The sequence below is a fragment of the Mastigoproctus giganteus genome, chromosome 9 (assembly GCF_048544385.1).
Source record: "Mastigoproctus giganteus isolate SK-2022 chromosome 9, ASM4854438v1, whole genome shotgun sequence".
In the NCBI taxonomy this organism is placed as follows: domain Eukaryota; kingdom Metazoa; phylum Arthropoda; class Arachnida; order Uropygi; family Thelyphonidae; genus Mastigoproctus; species Mastigoproctus giganteus.
Genome location: NC_143583.1, coordinates 74,836,002 through 74,862,333, shown reverse-complemented (window position 1 = coordinate 74,862,333; position 26,332 = coordinate 74,836,002). Strand labels below are relative to the sequence as shown.

At 38.0% G+C, this 26,332-nt stretch overlaps 1 protein-coding gene across 5 annotated transcripts in view; it reads right to left on the bottom strand.

Annotated features, from left to right (window-relative positions):
* Positions 1–26,332, bottom strand: part of LOC150080456 (uncharacterized) — a 68,742-nt gene that overhangs the window by 25,306 nt on the left and 17,104 nt on the right. For 4 of the 5 annotated variants that reach the window (XM_090381634.1, XM_090381633.1, XM_090381637.1 and 1 more), the window contains 5 exons: positions 24,831–24,865; positions 21,014–21,128; positions 20,164–20,282; positions 19,440–19,625; positions 17,909–17,938 (listed from right to left, as the gene is read on the bottom strand). In XM_090381634.1, coding sequence (XP_090237760.1) covers positions 17,909–17,938; positions 19,440–19,625; positions 20,164–20,282; positions 21,014–21,128; positions 24,831–24,865 — 485 coding nt within the window. The remainder of the gene's footprint in view (positions 1–17,908; positions 17,939–19,439; positions 19,626–20,163; positions 20,283–21,013; positions 21,129–24,830; positions 24,866–26,332) is intronic. The other variant, XM_090381635.1, reaches the window with a different exon arrangement.

Here is a 26,332-nt window from a genome sequence, read left to right as displayed (position 1 = left end):
CTTTTCATTTGTCAAGGTTAAACTTCAGTTGCCACTTCTTAGCCCATCTGCCCAAATTATCTAGATCCTGTTGCAGTAGCACACTGCCATTACTGTCATTAACAACCCTGCCAAATGTGTCACGCAATGTCATCTCGGCTCTATGGAAGCAGTTTCAGGAGACGGGAACCATTACAATAAGAGCTAGCCAAGGTCGTTCGAGAGCTACGTCAACCAGGACAGACCGCTACATGGGTGTAACAGCAAGACGGAACCCTATGATGTCCTGTCATCAACTATCTCTTGAGGTTGCTGTGGCCACAAGTGAAAACATTTCCAACCGGACAGTGTTAAGAAGGCTCAATTCAAATGGACTCTACGCAAGGAAGCCAGTGGTTTGTATCCCATTAACCCCAAACCACCAAACCAAATTATGATATTAGGGTCCCCTGTAAATGATTACATCTACCCATAGATTAATTTTGTCTGTAAACTGTGTGTGTTCTCTGGTCGATTTGCCTGTTTGCCCAACGAAAAAAACCTCAGTTTCTGGGGGAAAAACCTTGCTATCTACGCCTGAGACCGACTAACTCAGCCACGGAGAGAAAAAAAGCCTAAAAAGGTTCTTCGCATCATCGACGAGATTCGAACTGGGCTTTTCCACCCGGCGTGGGGAGGACGGTAACGATACCATTGTGCTACACGCGCAAACACCCCAAACCACCGCAGAGCTCGTCGAAACTGGTGCTATGAACATATGACTTAGAGTCCTGATAAATAGGGTTCAGTTATGTTCTCCGATGGGTCTCGCTTTAGCCTACGAACAGTTTCTATACGTTATTTCATCTGGAAACAACAACAAGGAATGCGGTACTGTTCCTACAACATCAGAGACACTTACGATGGAGGCAGTGACCTCTTGTGGGCTGAATATTGATCAACTGCAGCATCCCTCTTCATGCTTTTTGCAGTAACTACGCAGAGGTACTGAGAACAGATCCTCGAACCCTATGTGCAACTTTTTAGGGATGCGGTTGGCCTACGTTTTTTTTTTTTTTTTTTTTTTTTTTTTTCATTCACGACAACGCCAGTGCACATAGAGCTCAAATGGTGGAGAAATATCTTGAAACTGAATATATCAAATGACTTGGCCAGCACGATCGCTAAATTTATATCCGATCGAACACGTATCGAACGCCCTTGGGCGTGACATTGAACACCGACAACCAACTTATTGGTCACTTGGTAAGCGAGGAGATGGCTGTCGGTGTGCAATGCGGTCTGCGCTGGTGGACGAATGAGATTAGTTGTCACAAATTCTTATAGGCAACGTTATATCGAGCATGGTTCACCGCTGTTAAGCATGTTTAGCCGTTGGAGGGGATCAATTTTCGCGCATCTCGTATCCACTTCTGTAATGTGATCTTTTTGGTAATTCTTATACAACCCCTATAAATGTCCATTATACCTGTCCGAAGTTTCTCTGTCTCCTCATCTCGTCGTTATTCTATAGTACATCACCACAGCAAATTTTGTCCCGCTTCATCTCAAGATGCGCGAGTTACACCACGTTTTATACGTGTCTTGTTCATTTTGTCGAGAAATGCAGTACTAACAGTAACAAATGATGCAAGAAAGCAAGTTTATAGAGCATCAGCAAAAGAAAAATTACCTACCTTACCCGTCCACCACCTCCAAGGATTTGTCTAATTCCTCCTTCATATTATTCAGACTGCCCACATCCACAACAGATGGAAGGTGTTTTCAATAATCAATTACCAGCTAGCTGAAGGCAAACTGCCGCACATCTGTTCTGCAACCGTCCTTCCTTAATTTGAATTTAAGCCCCCTCGTGTGCGTTGTCTCAGTAAGAGGAAGAATGCCATCAAGACTGAGCTTATTCAATCCATTCAAGGTCTTAAACACCTCATGCTGATCTCCTCGCACATGCCTAGTTTCCAGACGTTGCAATTTGCAGAACTGGAGCCCTCTTCGTAAGACCTGCTTTTCGTTTCCTTCACCAATCTTGTTGCCCTTCTCTGCACCCGTTACAGCAATTCTACGTCCTTCTCTGCGCCCGTTACAGCAGTTCTCCATTCTTCCCGGGTCTTTTTCGTTTTCCACTACCCTGAGTATTATTTTTAAACTTCAACTGCCATTTATCAGTCCATCGGCCTAATTTTTCTAGATCTTGTTGCAGTAACTGGTGTCTACTGAAAGTAATTAAGATAAGTACCTTGATTACTTTCAGCAACCACCCTGGCAACCTTTGTATCATCTGCAAACGTAAACATTAAGCTTGATACACCTTCATCAATATCATTAATAAATATCAAAAACAACAAAGGCCTAGCACTGAACTCTGGGGTGCTCTACTAATAACAATATAGTAAAAATTGTCCACGAAAAAGAGTGTCCATTGACTACCACTCTCTGTCTTTTCCACTCAACCATTTCTTTATCCATTACAGTATTTTCCCTTAATGATACATTGCTACAGTTTGTACAGCAGTCTTTTACATGCAACAAAATCAAAAGCCTTCCTGAAATCAAAGTATATAATATCAAAATTATTTTTTGCTTCCAATTGTGACCACATCGTAGTATCCAATCAAATTGGTCAATAAGATTTCCCCTATACAAACCCATGCTATGTCTGAAGTATAACTGCTGCTTTCTCTAGATAATCCTGCAATGCTTCTTTAACCAGTGACCCCATTATTTTCCTTATAACAGAAGTTAAACTAAACTAACTAGTCTGTAATTGCTTCTGTCACCCCCCTTTGTGAATTTGGGATACATTTACACATCTCATCCATAGGGACCTCTCCTGAATCCAAAGATGGTTACTCATATTTATGGCTAAGAGTTTTCTTACCTCCTTTGCTACCTCCCCTCATATAATTGGATAAATCCCATCCACAAAAGGCGCCTTTTTTATTTTCAGCTTCAACAGTTTCTCTTACACTTTCCTCTCAGTTATCACAAAATCATTTAGCTCCCCGTTAGAGTTTGATAAACTTCTAGCATCCCTTCCCCAAAAGAATTCCTCATGTATGAATGTAGATGCAAAATATTCAATTTGTCAGCAACCTGAGTGGGGTAATCAACTGTTAAACCATTGACATCGTGTGGCCCAATGTGATTCAGTCCCTTCCTTCTATAAGCATAGAAGTCTTTGCTGCTGTTCTTTGTATTCTTTGTCAGAGACTTCTATGACGCCTTAGCTTGCCATACCTCTTTCGTGACTTGATTTCTGACTACTTTATATCTACCGTAGGCTTCTGTGCCGCCTGATAATTTATATGCAGCCCATGTATTTTCCCCTCTGCCACGAGCCTCATTAGTTCTTCTGACATCCATTTAGTCCTATACCTTGAGGAATATTTCTTACTTTTATGTAAAGTCTAGTAGCTTCTATGATTTATTCCTTGAATTTTCCCATTTAGAATTTGTTAATGGTATCATCATCAGTTAGTCCCATGTATAGAATTTAAAAACTGTCTGAGATCACTTTGGTCACCTTTACTAAAGCAAATGCCCATTCCCTTGCCTTTTTGGCAGTAGTTACATCTTTAAGTAAACCTCTTCAATGCGCTGTGATCATTGTCACCTAGTTTTCTTTCATCTGCATATTCTTATTGCATGAATAATCGCTGCTAATAATCAGATCAAGAGTATTGCTTCCTCCTGTTGCCTCTCTAACATGCTGCTGCAGAAAATAGTCATCGAATAAATCCACAAAACCCTTGCTAGTGTGTGAATGATCAACACACCAATTCCAATCAATATCTGGAAAGGTAAAAACCCCCATTATAAGACATTATGATTTATTGATGTACTCTATTTCTCTGTATAGTTGTTTGGTATACTCATCATTGTCATTAAGTCTATAACACACCCCTACTCTCATTTTCACTTTCCGTGCTTATGTCACACCAAACTGATTCAACATTGCACTGGCCACCCATGTTGATTGGATACACTCTGCCTTATATTTAATATGCTTCTTAGCAAAAGCATGATCCTTCCCCCTCCTGTCCTGTCTGTCCTTCCTGTATGCATTGTACTCCCCATATTTAAATTCAGCATCACTTACAGTGGCGGTCAAAAAATCTGCATTACCTTAAAAAAAGTAACATTTGTAGTGAAACGTATAAGATATTGTTTGATTACAGTCATTTTGTTTGTCGCAAAGCAAAGGTATTGCGTCAGATAACGCTTCTACTGCATCAGACAGTAATTGCAAGGTATTGCATCAGACAGTAATTGCAATGTATTGCATCAGACAGTAATTGCAATGTATTGCATCAGACAGTAATTGCAAGGTATTGCATCAGCGTTTCTATAAATACGGCGTTGGAAGGGTAAACACGCTCATTAGTACCCTGTTTTGCGGATGTGTAAGCATGGTTCCATATGTTCAGTTTACAGAAAGAAAAAAAAAAAGTGTAGCTGTTGCTCTGTCTCAGGAAGGGCTTTCTACGCGTGCTATCGCTGATAAAATAGGCTGCCATTAGTCAACAGTATCACGGGTGCTGAAATTACAGCGTGAAACTGGTGATGTAAAGGGAAGACCCGTATCAGGCGTAAGAAAGCGACTACGCCTTCCCAAGATCGATATTTGAAACGGCTATGCCTTCTACGGCTATGCTAGTGCTCTAAAACTGTACTTTGAGACGGCCACAGGTGTTGAAAGAAGTGCACGAACTATCTAAAGACAGCTTTCGGAATGTGGGCTGCATGCTTATCAGCCCAAGAAGAAGAAGCTTTTGTTGACCCAACAAATGAGGAAGAAGCGACTTGCTTGGGCTAAAACGCATGTTTCATGGAAAAAAAAAGAGAAATGGGACTCCGTCTTTTCTGACGAATCGAAATTCAACCTGCATGGCTCGGATGGGAAGCGATTTGTCAGAAGACGAAAATCGGAGGCATACCATCCTGACTGCATAACACCGACTGTAAAGTCCCCGCTGGTCAGATGGTCTGGGGGGATGCATAACGAGCAAAGGGGTGGGACGAATTCGGTTTATTAACGGAACGGTTAATATAGAAACCTATCTTGGAGGAGTGTCTGAAACCCGTTATTAGGGATCCCCACACAGACGTCGAAAACTGCATTTTTCAACAGGACTCAGCACCTTGCCACACAGCAAAATTGGTAAGTTTTATGCTATTTAGATTTAATGATGAGTTTGTCTTCTTGTCTCACAAGGCTTAAAACATACTTACACCAATTTTTTCCCTCTTTTTACTCCCTTAAGATGAAGTCATACCTCAGAAATGTTGGACTGGCTCGGCAGTGCAGATTTGAACCCTATTGAAAATTGCTCGTACATAATATCGTCTAAAATTGCTCAGAAGGTGCAGGAGAGCATTGTAAGGGTGTGGTACCACGAAATTGGACAACCGTATATCCAGAAGTTCATTAACTCTATGCCAGATCGTTGAAAGGATGTAATTGCAGCTCGAGGAGGAACAACAACAAAATATCGAGGACTTATTTTGCTGATTTACAGTACATAATACTATTACGTTAACTTGCCATTTCAGTTTGTAAACATAAATGTAAAAAAATATGTTTGGTTGTCATGATTGCTATTTGCATGATTTCTCATACTGTATTTCCATTAATTACGCATTTTACCTTTTTACCCTGTGGGAAGGTATTTATGGCAATTAGGTATATCAGGTGGAGTCTGTTTTTTTATTGGATTTCATTCACAGATATATACACTGTGCTGCCACTTTATTAGGTACACCCCTGCTGTGCACACAAATGGTTTGTCCCACAACGTTGCAAGTCACATGACCACTGTTGTGGATATAAATGCAGCAGAACAATCTTGCTAGTATTAGTTAAGCGTACAAACTGTAGCACGAATGGCGAAAAGGAGTGATCTAATGGACTTCGAACGTGGCATGGTAGTAGGCACAAGACGTGCTGGATAAAGCGTCTCTGAAACACCAGCAGTTCTCCTGAACTTTTCACACACCACAGTTTCAAGGGTGTATCGAGAATGGTGCAACGAACAGAAAACATCCTCTCAACGGCACTCCTGTGGAAAAAAATCGCTTGTTGATGAGAAAGGTCAGAGGAGGATGGCTAGAATTGTGTAGGCAAACAGACGGGCCACACTGTCCCACATCACGTCAGAATACAACCTTGGTGCGCAGAACAAAATATCGCAACGGACCACTAGTCTCACTTTGTCCCGAATGGGCTACAACAGCCGACGACCACATCGCGTACTTTTGTTATCAATGAAGAACAAGAGAGTACGCCTCCTGTGGGTACAGCAACACCAGCACTGGACCATCGAGGATTGGAAAACAGTTGCTTGGTCTGACGAGTCGAAGTTCCTGGTGCATCATGTTGATGGAAGGCTCAGAATTTGGCGAAAACAACATGAATCCATGGACCCGTCATGTCTGACGACTACTGTGCAAGGTGGTGGGGGCAGTGTTATGGTGTGGGGAATGTTTTCTTGGCACACCTTGGGTCCATTGATACCCATAGATTCACGTCTGAATGCGACATCGTACCTAAACATCGTTGGTGACCAAGTGCATCCGTTCACGTTGACAGTTTATCCTCAGTCAGATGGTTATTTCCAGCAGGATAATGCGCCAGTGCACGAAGTCGGAATCACTATGGAATGATTCCAGGAACATGAGAATGATTTTCTTTGCTTCAGTGGCCCGCTCAGTCCGCGGAGCTCAATCCTATTGAACATCTTTGGGATGAGCTGGATAGGGCTGTTCACTGCAGGCCTAAACCTCTGTCGAATCTCAAGGAACTGTGTGACACACTCATGTCTGCATAGTACTCTATTCTTGCACAACGTTTTCAGCACCTTGTTCAATCCATGCCTAGAAGTATTAAGGCTGTTTTGAAGGCTAAATGAGGCTCAACACGCTACTAGGTAGGTGTACCTAATAAAGTTGCAGCACAGTGTATATCCCATCTAACAAATGCATTTCGAACATTTCTGCAACCCACAATGCCGCGCAAAACACATCATTTGATAAATTCATAAGTGATGCAGTTTTTTTTGTCCACCACTGTATGTCTGAGTGACGCAATGCACTATCCCTACAATGTCTGCCTTTGATGACTTAATCAGTAGTTAAAATTTATTTATAATGCTCCTAGCATTAGTTTACATGCGCCTGTTAGTTGCCCTAATAAAGTCCATGTTTTTACTTGTAAATATTAGGTTGCGTGTAGCTGTTCATATTACAAAGAGACAGCGACATTCTTTTCACCATTGTTTGAAGAGATCATCACAGAAAGATAACTTCCTTCCCAAACAGAGGTTGGTAATGTTGTTTAGCTTTATTCCAGGCATGGCACAACTCCATTAGTCTTAGTCATGCTGGAAGGTTTTCATTTGGCTTGGAATAAATGGACTCGTACGTATTGTTATATAAATATTTCCAACTGGGGTGGAAGGGTAGACTGTAATTTCAAAGAATGAAGTAAGAATAATGTTTTACAATAAGATGTAGTACATTTAAAGTACCTACAGTACTTTATAACTACTGCCATGGTTGAACAGCTAAATGTACCCAGGCTCCCAAAGTTAATTGACATCACACGTTTAATGACTACTCTAAAAATGTTCACAGCAGTGATAAATGTCCCGAACATCCGAGATTTTTGTGAGTGGCACAACCCTCCGTTATCCTTGAGATCTAAGCGCACACTGATCCTATAATACTATCGTCTGAAACGTTGTAATCGTTTCTTACCTGCCTAGGTACTTCCAAAAATACAGGCACTCCTGCGTCTTGGAATTAACCTGCAGGAATGCCTGTATTAACCATAAAAATTCATTTAAATGGATAGATTTCGGAAAAGCTTGTGTTCCATAGAGATGTCTCACAGGGCTGGACCCTTGGTTCTTCGCTTTCTTATTCTTTATATAACGATTCAGCATTAACATTTCAGAAATATCCGGTTCAGATTTTTGTCATACCAGACGACATGAAAGTAATTGCAAAAATAACTTGCTACGATTCAGTGCAACTTAATCAGCCACTAATAATACTAAATTTCTGCTCTAAAGCAGACAATTTGTTATTGAACATTTCAATAGGGTATAAAATCATACTTATTATGCTAATAAACACTGCTACAAGTAAGATGTAAGAAAACAAAGGTTCAGTGTCCATCATTTACTTCATGTTCCACCCTCCTGGGTAGCACTGTTGGTATAATCATCGTTCTCCCCACACCGAATGGAAAAGACCCAATTTCGAATCTCGTTATTGATGCGAGAAATTTTAAGAGTGAGTTTTTTTCACAACGTGATTGAGTTAATCGGTCTCAAGCAAGGGTAGCATGATTTTTTTTTATCCCGGAAACTGGGTTTTTCGTCCAGCAAACAGCAAATCGATCACAGAACACATGCAATTTACAGACATATTATATACGACGCAATATGGCCTAAGTTACTGATGCATCTAAAACCATATTACAACTTCATATTCTCGAAATTCTAAAAGTGATATGATGTAAGTAGTTTTGCTAATAAAATCATGTCAGATTTTATTCGCAACACTAACTAATTTAGGTATCTATGTCTCTTCTTCCAATTTTAGAAATCTCTGCTACAGTCTGTGCTTTGCGGAGATCAGTAAGCATTCAAACATCAGAAAAATTTTAAAAAAGGACTGTTATATCCTTAACGAAAATGGGTACTTCATAGATGGGATTATACACTAAGGGGCAATATTATTAGGCACTACCTAATAGTGATGGTTACCCCCCTTCTTTATTCCTCAAAACAATCTGGATCATTCGTGTCATTAACTCAACTAGGCGTCAAAAGCGTGTCACATGAATGCTGGTCCACGTTGACTCAAATACCTCACACAGTTGTTACAAACTGGATGATTATAGATTTCAGCTCCGAAGAGCTCGTTCCATAGTTGCTCAACTGGATTGGAATCTCTAAAACCAGTGTCTACAATTCTGGCCTTATGACATGGCACATCATCTTGTTGGAAGAACCCTTTCGCACACTGGAGATATGAAGGGATGCACCTAATCGGAAACAATTTCCAGAAAATCTGTGGCATACAACTTTTGATTCAAAGAGGCCTAATGTGCACCACTAAAACGCTCCCCACATTACACCGCCAGCCTTCATTTTTTTGACACCAGAGGCAGGATGGGTTTACGGACTCATGCTGTTTTCAACATCTTCTAGTCCTGTCATCAACGTTAAACAGCAGCAACAAGGATTCGCCAGTGGTCAGTTCAGAAAGTTTTCGCACTTATTCACTGTCCAGTGTTGATGAACCCCATGTAACCATACCTTTTTTTTTTTTTTTTTTTCTGAACCCGGGAACAGGACCCGGTTCTGTCATCGGCTGTGATACCTTATCCGTGACAAGATAAGACGATCTGTGCGTTCTGAAATGCCTTTCTGTTATGCCAGGCTGGACTGTCTGCCACGCTTCACAAATTTTGTCAGCCTTCGTTGGCCTCAGGCATTCACAAGCTGTTTAGAACCGCAGTATCGCCTTTGGCTGGATGTGATTTGGTTCTAGAAGCACAGTTGTACCAAAAAAGCCCCAGCAGGGTTGCAGTTTCCTAGATACGATACTCATACCAGAGCGTTTGGTGAAGACAATCATACCACGTTCTAAGTCATTTAAATATTTCTTGCCCATTCTCGCACTGAACTGCACACGTACAACATTCCTACACATCTGCCTGCCTGCTTCATAAAGCATGGCACAAACACGAGATGTTACTGAAGAAGTATTCCGTTTTATGAAAAGATTATACCTAACAAAGGGGCCACTCAGTGCATTTATTTACAACACTTTCACATTTTGCCCCTATCCAACTGTAATTTATGTTTTAACACAAATTTATTCATAAATCGTAATTTCGTTATGAAGAATCATGACGAAATTACATTTTATATGTAATTTTTATCTAACAAGATTATGAATATTAATCAAACTTCCCATTAATTTTATTTCGCTCTCTGCGCAAAATCCAATCTCACAATCTGTTCAGGTCTAGCCCTGCACTGAGTTCGATGTATCTGGGTCCTCTTATTGGCATTCTTCGCATAATTAATCGATTGCATTTTGACCCATTTCTTGATGCTAATACTTTTAATTAATTCTTAACAGTCTCTTAATGATCCTGATATTTACCTTAAAGAAAAGTATGACCAAACACCGAAGATCGTATGTGGTCATACATGCAATGTGGTCTTCATTCTATTTCATATACACTGGTGTGCAGAACTGTGGTTTTCATAACTGCGGCCGTTCAGTAGAAACTGATGCACATGCTGATTCAGCTAATGCATATGCAAAAATTTGAATCGTGATGAGAGGATCACATAAACAGATAAAAGCAGCGGTTATGTGCAAATTACCGAATGGTGAGCACGATTGTTACAGACGTTCGATTGGTTTCATACAGTGTTACAGACAACGAAATGGCCAGTAGACAACATCTGGATGACTTTACACGGGGTCGAATAATTGGGAAGCTCGAGGAAAGTCTAAGAGCGAGGAGTGTGGCTGCAGAGTTCGATATCGCCCATAGCATCGACTCACGTGCGTGGTCGGCCTTCAGAACGACAGGTACAGCTATTCGAAGGACAGTGGTGGTCGCCCACGAAAAACAACGCCCAATGATGATCGCTATACACTCCTATAGGCCAAGAGGGCCGACACCAGACAGCGGGATCCATTGCAAACCAAGAGCACAGGACGCAGGAAATCGCGGTTTACTGTGGCCAGGCGATTCTACAAAGGTGGACTGTTTGCCAGACGGCCAGTACGCTGTGTCCCTTTAACGCCTACTCTTCGGAGATACCGTTTACAATGGTGCATCGAACACAAGGACTGGACAGCAGCGCAATGGGGTAAGCTACTCTTTACTGATAGAGTAGATTCAGTCTCAGCAGCGATTCTGGACGTCAGCTAATCTGGCGAGATGTTGGCACACGGTATCACCCCGCAAACATCACTGAAAGGGATCGATATGGCGGTCGTCTGGGGAGGCGTTATCTTCGATGGACATACACAACTCCAGATACTGGAAGGCGGTACTGTACTGAGGTAATAATTCCCCATATGCGTCTGTTCCGAGGTGCCATTGGCCCCGAGTTCGTGTTTATGGATGATAACGCCACACACCATCGCACTGCAGCTGTTGATATGCTTTTGGAAAGTGAGGACATTGTTCGTATGGATTGGCCTGCCCGTCCCACGATCTAAATCCCATCGAACACATATGAGACGCTCTGGGGTGACGCCTAGCGACACGTCCGCACCCACCAGAAAATGTTCACCAGCTGAAGATGGCGCTGATAGAGGAATGGACGATGTTACCGCAAGAAGTTATCAACAACATTGTTCTAAGTATGGACAGGCGGTGTAAAGCCTGCATCGACATTAGGGGTAGCCATATCAACTACTGAGTATGACCTCTTCCCTTTGTTCCATCTTTGCAGTGATGCATCTATATCATGGCAGCCAGTGCTATGTTGCCATTTTTGAATAAAGTCCCTCTGTACCGTTTTGTTTCTGTTGTTGTTTCTTTCATCATTTGTGTACCTCACGAGGTTCCTTTGGTATGCTTTTCCCATGTCCAGGCCACTCCTATGAGAAACTACTGGTGAAAACCTGACTGGTCCTTAAGTTTTGCACGCTAATGTACTTGAAAGCAGTAACTCGATTAGATAAATTTTATCATGTATCGTATGTGATATTTTTATTATTTATCGTATTATACATACCTCTGTTGATCAGATTGTTACTGGACCTTATTAATTCTGTTATACACTGCCCTGCCATTAATATCCGGACACCCATCCATGAATGGGGAAAGAGGCCCTATGCATGCAACACATCACAGAACCTGCCATAAATATGCACACTGGGCTTCGAACAGACAATTTCAAAAGTGGGCATGCAAGATGACACGTTCAACAGAATTACCTCAACAGTTAAACAAAACTGATCACCTCAACCAATGCTAGACGCCGATTAACATAGTGTAAGGACGCGAATCCTTGACTTTAGAGCAGTGGAAAACCGTCCTGTGGACAGACGAGTCGAGGTTCGCACTCTACCAGTCTGATTTCCATTCATGCGGCGATTGTCAGGGGAACAGTTCCTTCCTGAATGTATCCTTCCAACAATGAAGTTTGGTGGAGGCAGTGTCATGTTATGGGGCTCCTTTCATGGTTTGGCTTGGGCCCATTAGTCGTTATCGACAAAACCATGAATGCTGGGCAATACCAGGACAGCCTGGACAATTATGCACTTCCACTTCCAACATTATGGCAATACTTCGGGGAAGGCCCATACCTGTATCAGCAAAACAACGCGCCATGCCATACTGCTCGGGTCGTAACAGAGTGGTTTGCGGACATGGGTGTGGAAAATTTGGATTGGCCAGCCCAGAGTGCTGAATTGAACCCTATCGAGCATCTTTGGGATGTATTGGATCTTGGTGTACGTGCACATCGAGATTGCTCAAAGAACAAGGCCAAACTGGTGGCTGCGTTAAAGGTCGAGTGGAGGAACATATCAACTACCTGACATTTATAAAAAGTTGGTTGAGAGTATGCCGCAAAGATTGAAGGCCGTCGTAAAAGCAAAAGGTTCCAGCAATTTAGCAGGAGCAAAGTTCACTGATTGAAGTCGCACTAAATCGCCAAAATAAAGGATTGGTTCTTGAAGTGGGTAGGCGTTATTATAAAAGCATTTAGTGTTATATTATCCATGAAGTGAAACCCACGAAGCTAACTTATTCCAGTGAGCAACAATTTGCTAGCTGAAAGAAAACTTCCTACAATATAAGCTAAACCTATTGTTTATTTTTTGATATTTACTTTTTTATTTTTGGCTATTTATTTATTTTTATGAAAACCACGAGAGGTATTAGAACCTATAGTACTTGGTGTCGTGCATGGGTTGAGAAGATGAAAGAAAATACGTTGACGTTAGACATTACACTTAAATTTTTTGTAGATTATAATTTTCAGGAAATACGTGTGAAGGGAGGTTGTTTTAGAAAATGGAAGTTGAAGGAATAAATGAGGAAGAAGAAAAGTTGGTTCTGTTAGTTTGAAGTTGGACAGTAAAAAGATGTTGGCTAGTTGCGGCATGTGTTCGGACTGGTTTGGAAAGAGAGAGAGGAAGGGGAGGGATGATTGTAGAAGGCAAGGCAATTCAGAACAGCGCCCATGGAAGTATCTAGAGAAAAGGCATGCAGAAGAAACAGAATGTCTATGAGAGAGAGAGAGAGAGAAAGAGAGAGAGAGAGAGAGAGAGAGACTTTGTTATAGATGGGTCATTAATTAAACTAATTGTCCTCTTCCGATGCAATCTAGAAGCCTGAAAGAGGTTTTGGGGCCACCGCCCCAGATATGTGAACAACATCCATGGCAAGCCAGATATGCAAGTTGTACAGAATGAGCAGCTATTTGGAAGAAAAGTAACGCTGAGAGCGAAAGGGAAAACCCAGTTTTTTTAGATGCAGGTAAAGCAATATTTGTGATGTGCTTATGCCAAAACAGATTAGATGTCAGAATAATCCCTAAAAAATATATGTAATCTTGTCTAGAAATCTGAGTGTGATCGAAGAGAATCATAGGAGCAGAAGAATTCTTTTTTGCGAGGTATAAGACAGGATGAGTTTTAGAAGGATTGAAATTAACTTAGTTAACTTATTTGAACGAAAGAAGGAACTGGCAGTAGATATTCGAGAAGTTGAAGCTGTTTCTGAAGAGAAGTTTCTCAAACTGGAAGGTGGAATGCAATGTGCATTCCACCATGTGTAAAACTATGGGTAGGATTTCCGATCAACGGAACAAGGTCATTAATATACAATAGGAAAATAGTGGGGGAAAGAACTGAACCTTGGAGAACACTTGCATTAGAGGAGAAGTTAGAAGACAGCAAGCCGTCTACTATCACACGTACTGAGAGTCAGAGAGAAATCTGGGTACCCAATTAAAAAAAAAAGTTGGTAAACCATAATATGGTAGATTATTTAGATCTTTATTCCAAAAACGATCAAAAGCTTTTTGAAATATCAAGATTCACCAAACTTTTCTGTTTTATATATATTTTATATAAAATAAATTTATATATTTTAATATTTATATTTATATATATATAATTATTTATATTTATGAAGGGCGTCCATGTGATGGAGCCTTTCATCACATGGACACCCTTTGCAAATCCCACCTCAATGACTCAATGACTTTTATAGGTGCGGTTTCCAAACTTGAACACAGTAGTCTAATTGCGGTCATACAATTGCCTTATACAGTGGAAATAATTATGACCTCCCCATTTATACAAGCAAATGTGCGAAAAAGCATATTGATAAATCCCATAGGACACTATGGGTCTTCCTTGCCTCCTATCTATACTGCTATGATTATTAAAGCGTATGCGTATTTATTGTATTCCAATAATTAAGCTTGTGATAATGATGGTTCCAGTCACTTTTAGAATTGTTGGTACTTGACACGAACAGCATAATTATAAAGCTGGTCTTCCTTATAAAATTGCCCTAAGATCGAGCAGCCCTCAGTCAACCTTTATTAAAGGGAGAAATCAGAGGAAATACACATCCTTAAATGCGCATTAGTCCCACTGCTAATTGCAAGCATAATATCAAGACTATTTTTTTCTCAATAAGGTCTAAAGTTTTCGATTGATCAATAAGAAAATATAAATGTTTTTTGAGAATCTTTTCCCTTACAAAAAGTCATGCATAATCTTTTAGAATGCTTTCAGATACAGGGGAGATTAATTTCTATTAGCTTCTTAACGAAAAGAATAACCCCTCCACCCCTCGTGTCCTTCACTCCATGGCTGAGTTAGTCGGTCGTAGATTGCAAGGTTCCCCACCCCCAGAAAATGGGGTTTTGTTTCGTCCAGCAAAACAGGCAGATCGACCAGAGAACACACGCAATTTACGGACGGAATACACATGGGTATGAAATAACTTTCCGGGTGACCCTAGTGTAATTGTTTGGCTTTTTTTTGTCCTTCCTGTATACATTGTCCTCCCTTTTATGAATTGGGGAGACATTCGCTTATCTCTTGGTAACCTGAATTCAGCATCAGTTATGTCCGAGTGACACAATATCTCCGCTATCCCTACAATGTCTGCATTTGATGACTTAAACAGTACTTCAAATCAGTAAAATAGGAGACATACATAGTCAAAAAAGTGCTAGCTCAGACGTGGTACGAGTAAAGTTTTATAATTTTTAGGAGTGTTCTGACCCTTTTGTTTTCTAAATAAAAATTAAATAATCAATAGTAATCAAAATGTGCTTAGATCTAGTACGAAAACAAAATGATGTAATATACTGAGTAAAGGAAATTTATTGCAATATGACAATGGTTGATTGGTTGTTGTAGGATTTTAGGCGCACAGCAACTTAGGCCGTATTGCACACTATTTGTCTGTGAATTTCGTGTGTTGTGGTGTCGATTTGCTGTTTGCTGGACGAAAAACCCGAGTTTCTGGGAGAAAAAACTATGCTACCCTCGCCTGAGCTCGACTAACTCAGCCACGTTGTGAAAAAGGTCCATAAAAATCAATCCTGGCGTCATTGATGAGATTCGAACTCAGTTGTTATAATTACCATCTGGGTGTGGGGAGGATGGTGATTATAACAACTGTACTACCCACGAAGGCAGCAGTATGACGAGTAGACGCCTTGTCTTCCTTAAAATTTCTTACACCCATACCAAAATTTCCATTTGGGATTCTAGAATATCCATCTTGTAACTGGATCTCTGAATGGCTTCTTCGAATTTTTTCGCGTTTTGGATCCTTGTGAAAGATTTTTAAAGAGCAGTGACAATCAGTTTCATGGCGATAATCAAATGATGGAAAATGTGAAAATTTGGACAAATTTTAATAATACATTAAAATAGGAAATAATATATATCAAATGGCAAATAAAATTTATAACTTTTGAACTATAGTATTGAAAAGAATGAGGATTTCTTTGAAATGAATAAAGTCTTTTTAATCTTGTATTTTTATAATAAATTGCTATTACATTTTTAATAAAATTTCTAAAAGAAGAGCTCGTAATTTATGGTTTCAATGATTTTTGGCTTGAGTTTTGCGCTACTTGGGATAACTATATATGTCAGAAACCCCTGGGATATGCGTGTGTGTTTCGATTATAAAGGAAATAATTCTGATATATTTACTTGGAAAATAATTTTTTCTGGTTATAATCGGACACAAAATTATTACCATTTAAAAATTTTTTTAACTATTTTAATCCATGGGAATGCAAACAGTAAAATAATATCAAATATTACCTTCATTTATTTCTTCGTATTCGTTTGCTCATTGAATCCACTGCGATCCTGATATCTTTATCCACTGACGTTCATTTTGGCAAAATATACAAATTGCACAAACAGACACACCTTATGTTAACTTAGGCTGAAAACTAATCCACATCACATCGTGGTACTTCAAAAATACTGGCCATTTATTCAAGGAGACCCATCCAAGAAACGACCCAACATTTATACAGTTCAGTTCCTTGGAATGAGCCTTCTCTTATTAACGATCATTTCTTCTCACATCCAATCAAATAATGAAACTTAAATCAGTTTTTGCACTAATATATCTCAAGAGCATCGTAAAACACATAAAAACTCTAGGTAAGGAAAGTTATTTCCAAGAAAAAAATAACCTTAGAAAAATATACCTCTTGGTAACATACCACTCTATATACCTCTTGATAACATGCAATTTGGAAATATTTTTATGAAGTTTTGTTATATGTAATCTGGTAAAATTGGGATAAACTTCATATAACTATGAATATCTTTTTTGTTTTTTTTGGTGCATCGGCTTCTGTGGTCATAATGCACCTCCCAAGGTTTTTGCAGTACTTTGATCCAAGTCCGAGGCGGGATTCGAACCCACGACCTTTGGGTTGCCGGACAGGCACTCTACCCGCCCGGCTAGCTAGGTCTTCATGAATATCTAACAAATATAATTCCCTATCAAAATATTAGAGAACGCAGTTAATACCGAGTTAGTCCTTCGTTAGTGGCGATGGCAGACATAATCCTCTTTGGCATTAATTGCACAAGACGTGTACAGACATCTGTGGTGATATTAGTCCATTCCTGTAAGAGAATTGTCGTCCTTCCAGTTTCCCACATTTTTCTAGAGCTGTCGTTATTCACTGCTGAAAAAACTACTAGTGACTCCCTATATTTAAATCTAGGAACTGTGAGGGTCCAAGGAAGAACCGCATTCAGTTCAGAGTGCCGATCAGCGACATATAAGATTCATCAGATGACATTGGATGTTCTCACGTTCCAGTTACCACTATTGCTACTCATAACAACACTATAACGCTGTGCACAGACCTATAGGGTGCAGTGCAGCTGTATCGATCCATTGTCATAAGCCCTCGGCGTGCGATGCTGGTAAATGCTGAGTGGACACCTCCCACCCAGCATTGAAGGTGTCCGTAATTTTATACAGTTGCCTTCCGATTTTAATTCAAATAACAGGAAATAAAGAAGTCCTGTTTCTCTATCATAGATTCTTCCAGTCTACGTTGTGTTTTCGTTGCGGAATTTTCTAGTGTGTGCTATCACCTTTGATTTGCCTTTAGGGATGGACCCACTGCACTCACTAGACGGTGCAAGAACTGAAATAGTTTCATGTTTTTGATTGCTGTGGAGTTAGCATAATTTAAAGTTAGTTTCAGAAATTTGATAATTTAGCAATAAGCAGTCATAATTTTATGGTTAGACATTCTTAGTTGGTAGTATAAGACCTGTTAGAAAGCTGCAGAAAAGCATGGATAAATTTCCATCAATACTAAGTGCAATTCAGTTAGAGAATGAAATAAAATATACATACTCGTCCCTTGTGCTGTTCAGGAAGTGCATGCTGTACAAAAAACGAACAGATTGTTACATGAAGCAATCAAAATTATCCATCAAAACCCATGCTGTTTTACACAGGGTTAATTAATTAACAATAAAAATTAAGATCAAAAGTATTACTTTAAAAGCAGGCAGTTACTAAACAAAAACAGACTGCGTGAGTAATATGAATATGTATTATGTACACAATTAACACAAGTGATAGGTGAAAGTAAACATTTATCCAGTCCTGCCATAAATACTGCAATAAAATAAACAGCTGACTACTGACAGCCATTGGCTGTAGCATTTTGAAATATCTCCAGGTGTCGTACTTGATCCACTAGTCAATGCACTAAGCTTAATTGGTTATCTGCGTGCAATCACAAGCAGATATTATTCCCAGATAATTTGCTTTAACTCGCATCTTCAACGCACGTTCGCGTTGAAGACAGTATCTGTGGCACGGCTAGATGAAATAAGAAAACGACTTGGTGAAAAATATGACAGAAAAATCAAAAAGAGTGAGGTACTGAAGTTATTTAAATAATTACAAGAGTTTAACAAGAGACAGCACTAATGACATACGTGCAATACATATTAAGCAGAAAAATGAACATTCTAGTTGAACAATGTGCACAAACATTTAATGGTATTTGTCGTTTAGAATACAAGCATGCCAATATTCATGCATTTTGAAGAACGTTTATTGTACCCTACAAAAAAATTACACCTAAACGCACAACAGTATTTTAACTCAAAAACATTTAACATCATATGACGAGATTAGGCCGAGAAATTAAACTGGTTTTCGGTTTTATAAATGTCATAAAAGTGAAAATTGGTTTTTTTCCAAGATATATGCACTGCTTTGCTCCCACGGGACAGTAGTGTGGATAATCTTGATATAAGGTATAGCATCTTAAAGCTACAAATATGATCCACCGGGCCAATAATTTCATTTCGAAACTGCAAAAATTCGATCAATTCCTACTCTAAAAATAAAAAGGCGCATTGATTGTAAAAAGCTACTCTAAATACGGAAAAGTTTTTTAGTCCAAGGTGCAGATAATTTTAGGAAAAAATATTCCACACATAATAAAACGAAATGTTTTCAGGTGCAATGCGGCACATTATACAAAATAAAAAAAAAACCCATTGGCTTACGGGTCTGCTTACAATTATTTCAACGTAAAATTTCTGCTTACAATTCTTTCAACACAAAGAATAATGGATTACTGTCCTTTACTTCGCGTGCGTTGAGAAATGGATAGAAATCACTGAGCCAGTGGCCAACTAATAAGGATTATTATTCTCAAATAAAGCGAAAGCCGCTTCTATTGCTATATCAACCAGTTGTTTTTTAGCATATTGAAATGTAGCACCAAACATATTTTCTCGAAAGTAATTTTCATCTACAAGAGCGATGTCATATCCTCTCTGAAAATAATCATCGAATCCTCATAGTTCATTGCACCAAACTTCAAATCAACTGTAAACTAAAATAATATGTAATGTTGAAATACCTTAACTTGTCCTCCAGTAGCCTGATGCTTCATATTTTCGCGAGAACCGACTTTTGATTGGGCCTTTTCTTTGAAATCCAACTTAATGGTTTGGATTTTCTTGTCTCCACCTCCTGGTTTATGTGTAGATTTTTCTAATGAACCAACCTTGGATTGGGCCTGCCATTCCAATTTTTTAGACGTTACCTATTAAAAAGAAACGCTGATAACTATATATTCTACATGATCACGTAACTTATTCCTCAGTAATATCTAAAAATTAATTTCTATGGCACTGATTTTTATATTTCCATTTTTAAGATGAAACTAAACATAAATATACGATAGCAGAAGTCTGTTAATAATCCGTATTTATAATTATGACAATTAGAAACAGACGACACGTTAATAACAAATAATATGGTGGCGCTTCTGACAACTTTTGGGAACACAGCGCCACCATAGCATAAAATGAAATTAGCACATTGCTTAAAACTCAAAGTAAATTTAAGCAAAACTCTAGCTTTTGAGATTGAGAAATGCATTTTAATAAATGTTTCTAAATGAATTTCAATTCGTACTAAAAAAAATCTGTTACTGATCAATCATTAAATTATTTCGCTCTTGATAGCAAGTATTTGAGTTGGTAATCAATTTAGTTTTTATTGACAAATTATTTATTTATGACTTTATCCGATTTTTAAGGAATAAACTTGAAATAAAATATCTAAAAATTTTCACTTACTCTCTTCTCCCCTCCACCAGGTCTGTGTTTTATATTATCCATCGATCCAATCTTTGATTTGATATTTTTCAAGTTAGGACTCGGTGCTTGACCAACTGGAGCCTTAATCGGTGGTAATTCTGAAGAAAGGAAATTTTAATTTTTTTTTAATAAAATTGTTAAAATATAAATGTTATAACTATAGTTTTCTTAATAATCTAAATGTAATAATTGTTTTGAGTGTTAAGGACTCCATTCTGAACTTTTAAAAATAATTCCTAATATAAAAAACTGGCAAAGAAAATAAATTCTGACACGCCATATCTTTTTAGGTATGCGTTTAGTTTTGAGCATATTTTCTTACGTTTCTTCTGTGTGAACGTAATAACGTGCGGACCATAAAATTAATGATAACGAAAGAGTCTAGTTTAGGGCGAATGAGTGAAGCTTGGAGAAAGGATATGGTGTGGATTAAAACTTTTTTTATTTTTTATGTTTTTCGGAAAAATCGATACGTTACATGTGGTACAAGCACAAGTAACATACCTGCCGTTAGTGTGGGGTTATTGAACCTGAGATTTCTTAGATCGATGAAAAGTAATGCCACTATCCAACATGGATGCCAAATTCGAAACTGTCGCCATGGCAACCAGTGATGTGATAGCTGCCTCTCATTCGAGCAGAGAAAGAGCAACAGAGAGGCATGTGTCAATTGTCCAAAAGATGCCCATACCATCTGTCTGAGAATTTCATTCATCTTCAGGAAAACCTTTCAGGTGTCAGAACGTGCTTAGGGCCCTGCTTTTTTTGTTGAATGAGTTTAATGCACTATTACTGCAAACTACATATATACTGGAGTTTAGATACTCACTCTTCTGGTCAGATGTTGGAGTTCTGGCTGGAGAAGATGTTCCATTCCTAGTAGCTGTCTTCTTGGGTGAGCTCGTGCCTTTAGTACTCACTGGTTTCTTAGGTGAAGATGGGGTCTGAAAAATAAGCAAACTTTCAATACTGAAAACTGCAGAGAAGAAAAGTTGTTTACATAATCATGTCTCGAACTTTAAATTATTGAAAGTAAAGATTATCTTTTTTGTTGGCTGCTAAAACCCAAAAAGGTTATATCTTAATATTAAGTAAATATTATAGGTAGCGAAATAAAAGAATGGGACACATTAGGGTAATATTAAAATAGCATCGCCTGATGAAATCGCTTGATACGTCTAATTAATCAAGATTAATAGAAAAAAAATCGTTGTATTTAAAAGTGCAAGTTCTATTTAAAAACCTCATAAAAGTACAAGAAAAATATCTACAACCTTGGATAAACTAAAATCAAATTAAAATTACTCATTCAGTTAAATTATTTTAATTCAAAAAGGTACCATTGGACATATAAGGTTGAAATTCTACATATATTATATTTCCGATATTTCCGAGCGAAGGAAATATATTTCAAAATCCAAATTTCTCATTTTAAGTAATTCATAATATTTGTTTACTTTTAAGACGACGAGTGATTGGAGCAGTGATTTTTATGGGGGCGGGGGGGTGCAAAAGAATGGAGTGCTTTTATACTATGTATTCCTGTGATTCCCAGAGAATATCTGGATTCAATTCTTATAATGATTTGTTTTGCAATATACATTACTAAGGCCCAGGATTAATCGTTAAAAGCTGTTAGAATTAGCATTTGGAAGCCGAAGAGAAGTATAACAAAGATCATTACGGATCCTAGGTGATTTATTTTTGAATAATACCATGTAGTAAGCAAATAGCAAAGACAGGTAATTTGATTGGTACTTCAGAATAAATAGAAGTGTAGTAGTATCTATTGGTACACACGTATGTAAATTGTAAATTACTTGCGTTTTCTTTAGTCGGTATTGAAGACAGTTTTTATTTTTGAAATATTTCAAAGAGGTGAAAGGATAGGATATAACTCTTTATACATTTATTCGAACGTATTTTTATTCAGCTCTGCTAAATTAATCGGAAAAAACGTTTAGTCCAATTCACTTAGGTTATTAAATGCAATGCATTTTATTGTTTAATACTGGCTAATCGGTTTGGCATTGATTGTAGTAATTAAAATTGCTAATACAGTAATTATCTGTGTGGAGGCTTCCGTAGCCGAGTAGTCAGGGGCAAAGTGCAGTAGCACACGCTCTTTGAGTAGACCGGGCTTCAAGGCCCTGACTGATAAATATGGTCGATCTGCCAACTTGCACTGGACCAGCGTGGTAGATTATGGTCCATTTCCTTCAACATGAATCGTTGAGAAGGCATCCATCCTGCAGTGGATTGATAATGGCTGCAGTTTACCTTCTTTTTTTTTTATCTGTGTGGAGGTGTGCATAATTATCCTATTTTATAATTTCCTTTGCAACTAACACAACGATTACGATGGCTATCCTTCCACGCCTTGTAGAGAAACTCTTGGTCCGAATCTTAGAGAGCAGAATTTTTTATAGGACTTTTTATAACTTGGTGATTTAGTCAGGCTCTGGCGAGGATCACATTACATACAGATTCGATGGAATTCGCTAATTGTAATTCGGAGTTATTTGTAAACAAAGATAAGCACTATTTTACTTCCGTTAGGCCTGCAACTAAGTTTAGGAGCTGATCACTCAATGAAAATAAAACATTAAAATGTATCAAAAACTTAATTCGGCACATGTCGGGCATAGCCTCTTTCTGTACATAGCTGTGGGAAAACTGGGTTTGCTACTTAGAGCATCGATCTGATATTGTGGAAACACTTTGCCACTGGTTGCCTTGGTATTGCACCACTGTAGATAAAAGATACTACTCTAACGAAGAAGTTTTAACTTACTTTATTCTTTGTAGTAATATAATTCATCTCTGTAATTTATATAATATTTTGACAAATTACACCAGAAGTTGTTGTTTGTTTAGAATTTATACCGAGACAACGATTATATTCCATACACAGAATATACCATATTCTATGTATGGTATTCGCAGTGCAAGGTGTGTCAAAGCTAGTGTAACGCAGTGTTATTATAATATTATTAGTATTAGTACAGTCTCTTTATTGCTCTGTCCATGTTTTTCATGTTATTCAGTTTCTTGTAGGGAGACGCCTACCCGTCTGAAATTTACTGGCGCATGGAAAAGATGCACATTGTAAAAATGTATGTCGCGTCCACGAACAATCATATCAGTAATGTGAAGGAAGAAAAACTCTGACATAGTTACCACCGAAGGAAATGTATCTCGGCAGGCAAATCAGGATTAGTGTACGATAGTTGATGATGTGGCTAGAGAGCTGGATATCAATCGCCAGTTTGTCTACACTATCATCCATGATTTTGAAAAATTATCTGGCAAGGTATCGATTTCTCATGAATGATGAAGCGAAGAAAGTCGTCAAACACTGGTACCAACCGCAACCAAAACACTTTTATGAGGGCATAACATATCTGGTGTGCAGATAGGAATTGTCCAACCAGTGGTGGAGATTTTATTTTGAAAGTAAAGTACCAGTTAGTACAATGATATATAATTTTCGTTTTAATTTAACTCACCTTCGTGTACTGTCTATAAATTATGTGCATTTTCTAGACGTTGGGATGAAAATTCAAAACTTTGGCTTTTCATCCTACAAACTATGAAAAAACAAACTATAAGATTCTGTCCAATACACTAAATCTGCCACGTGCCAAAGGGGGGGGGGGAAGCCATAAAAGTTTCCTCCGGCTTGAAGCGAACTATTTTTGATTTGGGCCGATAACAAGAATAGAACGCAAACCATTGAGAGAGAATAATGACTGTACATAATATATCAAGACCATGTGACTTTGAAATTATACATTCTATACTAATTCCACTTTTAAAGCCAACATTTCGCAGACAACATTAATATTCAGAATTACTCCAATGCCATATTAATATTTATCTCTCTCTCTCTCTCGCTCTCCTTTTATTGATTATTGCAATTCGCCAAGGCCTCTTATTTTCGCCAATCAATCTAGGCTCTCAAAAAATTAGTCCAGTATATAAGAGTCATCATACTTGTTTTCTAAAGCAATGCTTAGGGAATTCCAGCTTCATTTTCGCTCCCTCTACTGGCAGTTCGCAAGATTAAAACCATTTGCCATTAATATTTTATCATCTCCAGTAGCGCAACTAAATATCCTAAAATATTGCCGTAGTTGTTACCATAGCAACGACGCACATTCATTCTCTAGGTGGTTCACTTGCAATTTACACATCCCAATGATCCCTGCCCATCATAAGTAATTAAAATACCATCTATTCCACACTGGCATTCATTAGGATTTAACGTCGACAAAATGGAGTGCTCCATACATACTTCAGTGGATTTCACAGCCAGGAAAATATCATCGAGGAACATCCTTTCGGTCATCCAAGCAACAGAATATCACGAAGAGGCGGGGGGGGGGGGGGGTAAACCATTAATCAGTTTGAGGGTTCAAAATATGGAATCACACAAGTAATCCTGGATTGAACATTTCAAGGTATTAATATTCACTATCCTAACAATACTCCTTTCATTAATCCAGGGTATCGCTAGAATATCACGGAATTTTTAAACTCATTCTGTAAATGAATTTTCATGGCTGCATTCGAGAGATTAATATTAAAATTATAATTACACTATGAAGGTATACCCTTAACAAGACAATAATCTGATAACTTACCCTTAATTTCTCAGATTCTGCAGATGGAGATCGATCTAGATAAATAAAATATAAAGAAAAGATCGATATTAATTGAATAAAAAGAAATTTTCTTCAATTTCAAGAAAGTAATTGTTAAATAAAGATATTTTTCATTTTCTTATATTGGAGTGTTAAAATAATTTTCACAAAACAATTAAAAATTAATTTCAAAAGTAGACTTTAATGAAAGGATGGTAAAAATTGTTTCTGAATAATAGGAGAGATATTACGGTCAATTATTAAAAGGAAATTATTTTGTATTAGTTGGTATAAATGCAAAATATTTTTATTAAGATTGATCATTACCAGAATATGAAGATTATTATTGACGTTGCAGTTTATGGAATTTCCAAGAATAGCCTGTCTAGTTCCTGCTGTTATTTTAGATATATAATCTCTTTAAAATATTAGCGTTATTATCGTGGTTTTTCTTCTGGTAATGTTTAGAATTCCACAAAATTTATCTATTGTTCAAGACCCATGTTTTTTATAATCATTTCATTGGACACGTAAAAAAGTTAATATTTAACCGGACGATGTTAAACCAATAAAGTATCTTTCCAGCTTCTATCATTACCAATGAAACTTTTTCTTCGCAGACTGTATTTTATTTGCGGCTATAGAAAAATTTATAAAAAAAATCGATGTACCATAAGCAGAATTTATTACCAGCATTACTGCTTTCACCACTGCACCATCGAAAGTCTATATCTATATTATCGCGCTTACGATAAATATAAATTTTCTGCCAGATGGAGTTAACGCAGGCATATTGGAATATCGTTAATATTCTTAGAGGAGAATAATAGGTGTCATTAAATTTAATGGATTATTCCAGAAACTGGGAAAACGGAAAGGACAGCGTATATTTTAGAGTTATAACTGTCATTGTGGTATTTTAAGGATACATCTTAATGTAATCGGGTGAGGAAATTTTGGTGTTTTAAAGTTCGATACAAAATACGCCTCTTTCTTTCTTTACGATGGGACTTCATACGAAAGAAGAAGCAATCAAGTTAAAAAAGAAATTCCATTGAACAACGCAGCGAAATGTTCTATTATTCAAAAAGGATTCAAATTTTGGTTTCTATGAAAGCAAAACAAAATGGTCAAACCTTTACTGGGTGAGTTAGTCAAATTTCTTATTACTGTTATTTATAATTATTTCTATAGAGTTCTTTGGGCTGGGTTATTTTGAATAAATCCAAAGTCAACTCAGCTCATAAGGCGTGAGTATATCAAATTTATAGATTGGCCTTTGGTTTGCTGTTTGAGGAAAGAAATACATCAGGTTCTAGGAGATTAAGTTATGCATCCATCCTTTCGGTCTCCCTACATGAATCTTCTCAGCATTGTATAGAAAAGGAAATAAGAGTGGTTTGGGAAATAGTCTGTGACCGACTAGAACATTTTCCGTTTATTCAAACGAAATAGCCAAAATAGTAAGGAAGTTAAAAAATATTATCTTCTAAACCTAAATA